The following is a 5,000-nucleotide window of genomic DNA, read 5'->3' as shown; positions in this document are numbered from 1 at the left end:
AGAACTCAGCAGTCATGAAAAATAAAACCAAAGCTGTATGGTGAAGCTGTATGGTTGTTTATGACCTGCTCATTGAATTGAGTGCAGTCATGCTGGCAGTTAACTCCTGTCCAGGATGATGATGGAGCCCTCATTGAACCTTCTCATAGACGCGCATGCAGGTGGCATTGTTCATGACACACTCCACAACCATCTTCCCATCCTTGAGTTGCCTGGTTATCGTACTTTCCTTCCCTTCCCACTTCTGGTGCTGGACCAGGGCACTGTCCGTGAAGGTGCAGACTGTCTCGGTTTTCCTGCCATCAGCCATAGTTTCATCAAACTTCTCTCCCAGGGTACAAGAGAACACCGTAGTGTTCACTGTGCTCTCGGTTTTGACTGTGATGTTGTTGACGGTGATGTTGACGGTGAGGTTGTTGATGGTGAGGTTGATGATGGTGAGGTTGTTGACGGTGAGGTTGTTGCCATCACAAGTAAGGATGCAGTCTGGTTTGGCCATGGCAGCCATCTTCCTAAGAGCCAGTCCTACTCCTAGCTCTTTCATGTACTCCTCAAAGCCATGGCTTTCCAACAGGCACCACTTCCCTTCGAGATCCTTAAGGCTGGCCATAAGAGCACAAAAGCAGTAGTCCCCATTTTATGACCTTTGGTTAATTGTTTACAACCTCTTGGAATGTGCTCTGAGTAGGAGAAAGTCTGGTGACCCTCTAAGAGCAATTAACTGGTGACACTTGGGAGACTGGCAGAGTTCTCATTGCAGTTTTGACTATCAGAAAAGGATCTGATAGCAGTCCCATTATAAAAGAGCTTAATAATCAGTGATATAATTTTAGGAATTCTTAAGACTTAAGTCATCTATTTGTCTGTATAGCATCACTACAAGACAGTAAATCTTCGTAGATCTGCCGAGATCTGCTCAAAAGAGGTGGGCTAATACCGAGTGTTATATATTTTTAATAATTACAGGGAAAGCATTTTAACAGCAGGAATCTTTCCCAAAATGAATTCTCTTGGGTCTTGTCTATGAGAGCGAGTCTGTCTCTGATTATAATCTGAAGCAGACCATCTCAGGAAGATCACTTGCTAGTTATTAGTTGTCCTATGATGGCTCCGGACAGCTTTGAGTTTCTGAGCTGACTCCCCCAGTGAGGCAGTGTCACCTGAGAGTTGTCAGGTGACAGTAATCCTCTCCTCTCCAAGTAGCTTTTGGCCATGATGTTTATCACAGTAATAGAACGCAAACAAGGACAACCGCTGAGCTGTTCCTCCAGCCCTGTGTGCGTCATCTTTTGAGAACTGCTTATTGCTTACTTATTAGCATGGTTTAAGGTATTTAACTTATTTGAGTCCTTTATGCATTGTGGTTATTAAGTCCCTGTCAGATGCTGCCGGGCTGGCAAATGTTTTCTTCCAACCTTTGCCGTGCTGAAACTTTTTAATTCTGTTTGCCAGTTCTCATCATTAATTTTCCCAGAGTCCTTTTCAGGAAGTCCTAGCCCATGCTTGCAATTTGAAGTGCTTTCTGTTTGCTCTAGCAGTTTCAGAGTCACAGGTCTGGCCGTGAGGTCTTTGATCCAATTTGAATAGATTTCCGCTGTAGTTTTTTTCTGAGTGAGTTATGCCTGGCCTTTGAGGAACCAAATTCTGTCATTCTGTTGTCATTAGATTATAGTTTATAGTAGATTATATAGTTTATATAGATTATAGATTATAGATTATAGATTACAATTAGCAGGGCTTCACGTTGTTGCTGCTTAGAATGCACTGACCAGCTGCTAATGGGTGGAATGCAGCAGAGAGGGCAGATGCTTTCGAAATGTATTTGAGAACACCATGGCAGCTGTGACATGCTGATTTGTTAGAGGGGGAGGCAGGCAGTGCCTGAGAAGTGGTAGGACGTGGCAGGGCATGGCAGGAAGATGGGCAGTGTTGACTTTTCCCCACTCTCTGCTGCGGGTCCCAGACTCTGCCTGCACTTGTAGCCTGACGACGACATTTATCTGGTGAACAGCTCTTGCCTGTCTTCTGGCTTTAGCATGATGTTTGGCATACGATGAGCACCCAGTAAATATTTATCAAGTCATTTCCTACCATCTCCCATGTGTTTACTATGAAAACATAACAAACCAAAACAATACCACTGTCCAGTTCTACGTGTGTTCAATTTCTCATCAATATATTTATTTTACGGAGGAACTGGTGTACTTGTTGAGAACATTGCAAGGACTTTGCTTGGGTCTGAAGCTTGTATGCATGAAAACATGCGTGTATAGTATGCAATCTGTTAATACATGGCACATTCCTATTGAGTTGACATTTTTAAGGTATTTTTATTACAGCTTTATTTACTGCATGTGAGGGGGCACATGATATCTGTGGAGGTCAGAGTATAGCCTGTGAGAGTCTCCCTGCTCACCCTATGCACCCCAGGACTGAGTTAGATTGGCGGACACTCTCATTGCTGAGGCAGCCCGTAGGCTCATGAGTGGACACTTTAAATAGAGTTGGATAAATAATACTTAGGCTGTAAGAAGCTTACATCGTATGTTCCATAGAAACACTGGTTTTTATTTATGTTTTATTTCTATAGTTAAAACAATACATGTTTTTCTTTTCTCTAGAACTTTCTGTTACTTGATGAACTACCACAACGCAAAGTCCAGGAACCATCTGATGGCAAAGCCATCGTTCACGTGCAAGATTTTACCGCTTTCTGGGACAAGGTAACCTTCCCTCCCGTGATTTCCGAGACACAGTGGGTGGCACTGATGAGGCAGAGGATTCTGAGAATTTTAGAACGTCTGTAAAAGACAAATCAGTTCATCTGCTGAACATTTTATAAAAATTCTTAAAATCCCAAAACTTGAAAGTTGTTTTTAAAAAATACTGTTTTATTTTATGTGTATGTGTGTGGGTCTGAGTACATGCTTGTATGGAGTTGCCCACAGAGGTCAGAAGAGGGCATCAGTTCCTCTGGAGCTGGACGTCCAGATGGTTGCAAGCCACCCTGTGGGTGCTGCGAGCCAAACCCAAGTTTTCTGGAAGATCAGCCAGGGTTCCTAACTGCTGAGCCATTTATCCAGTTCCTGAAGGTTGTTGTTAATCACAAAATCTTTGATCATTGCCTTGGTTTGAACTGAATGTGTTGATACTGGTGATATTAAGGTTGTATGCATGGGGTCAGTATAGGATCGGTTAACTCATATTGTATAGGCTAACTGTGCATATTCTATAGGCTAACTGCACATTCTATAGGTTAACTGCACACATTCTGTAGGTTACCTGCTTATTCTATAGATTAACTACATTCTATATGCTAACCGTGCATATTCTATAGGCTAACTGCACATTCTATAGGTTAACTGCATACATACTGTAGGTTAACTGTGTCTATTCTATAGGTTAACTGCACACATTCTATGGTTAACTGCATACATTCTATAGGTTAACTATATATTCTGTAGGCTAACTGCACATTCTATAGGTTAACTGCATACATACTGTAGGTTAACTGTGTCTATTCTATAGGTTAACTGCACACATCCTATGGTTAACTGCATACATTCTATAGGTTAACTAAACATTCTATAGGTCAACTGTGTGCATTCTATAGGCTAATTGTATACATTCTTTAGGTTAATTATACGTTCTGTCAGTTACTGGCATACATTCTGTAGGCTAACTGTGCACATTCTATAGGTTAACTGCATGCATTCTAAACTGTCCTAGGTTTTGATCTTGTTTTAATTCATCTTGTAGTACTTGAACGGAGTCTGTGATTTGTGTTTTTCTGGGGTCACAGAGAGGACCCCAGTATTCTGTGCCTCTGGATAGATTACCTGAGAGGCAACCTTCAGGGAGGAGGTAGCAGGCCAATGCAGTGAGCTCTGTGGATTCTAGGAGTAGGTTTCTCACGTGCCAAGCAGACAAGACAAACCAGAAGGGTTTCCGTCATTGGTTCACATGGGACATACAAACAAATAGGAAGACTAACAGGGAAGGCCTGGAGGAAGTGGTCAGTCTTGTAGTCTTAGTGTCCCTCTGCCTGCTGCTTCGGGGCCTCCTGCGTCTCAGCATTGGCTTTCCTGTGCAGAACGTCTTCTTTGTCTGAGAAACTGAGCTACCTAATGGGCGCATGGCTTTGTTAGTGGATGATGGGAGCCAAGAGGAGGCTGTGGTAGGTGGGGCTGCCCAGAGATTGACAGGAAGGTGCTGCCAGCCCCAGGGTGGAGAGAAACGGTCCTTCCTGTCTCTATTTCGCCTCTGCTTACCCCCAGGTACACATGGCAAACCACAGACTCCAGCTCTCTTTGTACTCCTGCCCATGTGTAAGCTCTGTGTGGCCTGCATCACATTCCCCTGATTCTGCCGTACTGCAGGCAGCTCTACCCACAGAACAACCCTGTGTTTCCAGATGTGGAAAACCACATCCCCGCATTCTTTACACATGGGAATTCTTGCAAGGTTCTTCACCTGGCTGGGAAGTTTCTCTTTAGCTGCTTAGCATATTTAAGGTGCTAAGTACACCTTAAATACAGCCCAGTACATTTAAAGTGTTGATGGGAACCATGGCCAAAATGCCACTGTAAAGTATCCCAGGTGATTGTGCTGGATTGGACACGGCACTCGGGGAGATCTGTTAACCAAGTGTCTTCTGTCTCCAACTCTGCGACATCAGGGTTGTTCTCTTTTTCCAATTGTCACGTTTGTGTTTGCAGACAGAATTATACCATCTGTCTCCTGGCTTTGTCTGTGGGGTGGTCGTGAGCCTTGCTAGGGATTCCCTCTGGTCAGGTCCAGGTAGACTATCGGGTGGAGGAGGAGCACAGACCTTGTGGGTTTCCTGGGAGAAGCTGGAATCAAAGGAAGAACACTCTGGGCTGGCAGATCCTCTTCTTCCTCCTCCTCTTCCTCTTCCTCCTCCTTCTCCTCCTCCTCCTCCTCTTCTTCCTCCTCTTCTCCTCCTCTTCCTCCTCTTCCTCCTCCTCTCCCCCTCCTCC

General features: G+C 44.2%; 2 protein-coding genes across 3 annotated transcripts in view; one reads left to right on the top strand and one right to left on the bottom strand.

Annotated features, from left to right (window-relative positions):
- Abcc4 (ATP binding cassette subfamily C member 4) overlaps positions 1 to 5,000 on the top strand; it is a 230,203-nt gene that overhangs the window by 88,401 nt on the left and 136,802 nt on the right. The window contains exon 9 of the mRNA XM_031361046.1: positions 2,622 to 2,723. Coding sequence (XP_031216906.1) covers positions 2,622 to 2,723 — 102 coding nt within the window. The remainder of the gene's footprint in view (positions 1 to 2,621; positions 2,724 to 5,000) is intronic.
- LOC116084250 (fatty acid-binding protein 5-like) lies at positions 131 to 610 on the bottom strand. 2 transcript variants are annotated; one of them, XM_031361048.1, is made up of 2 exons: positions 530 to 610; positions 144 to 296 (listed from the first exon to the last, which is right to left on the bottom strand). In XM_031361048.1, the coding sequence occupies exons 1-2, from the start codon at positions 608 to 610 to the stop codon at positions 144 to 146; spliced, it is 234 nt and encodes a 77-aa protein (XP_031216908.1). The 2 variants fall into 2 exon arrangements, with proteins under 2 accessions (XP_031216907.1, XP_031216908.1); XM_031361047.1 differs by having other exon boundaries at positions 131 to 610.

The sequence above is a fragment of the Mastomys coucha genome, unplaced genomic scaffold (genome assembly GCF_008632895.1).
Source record: "Mastomys coucha isolate ucsf_1 unplaced genomic scaffold, UCSF_Mcou_1 pScaffold9, whole genome shotgun sequence".
In the NCBI taxonomy this organism is placed as follows: Eukaryota; Metazoa; Chordata; class Mammalia; order Rodentia; family Muridae; genus Mastomys; species Mastomys coucha.
The sequence above is the reverse complement of the archived record's forward strand: the minus strand, read 5'-3'. Positions and strand labels throughout refer to the sequence as shown.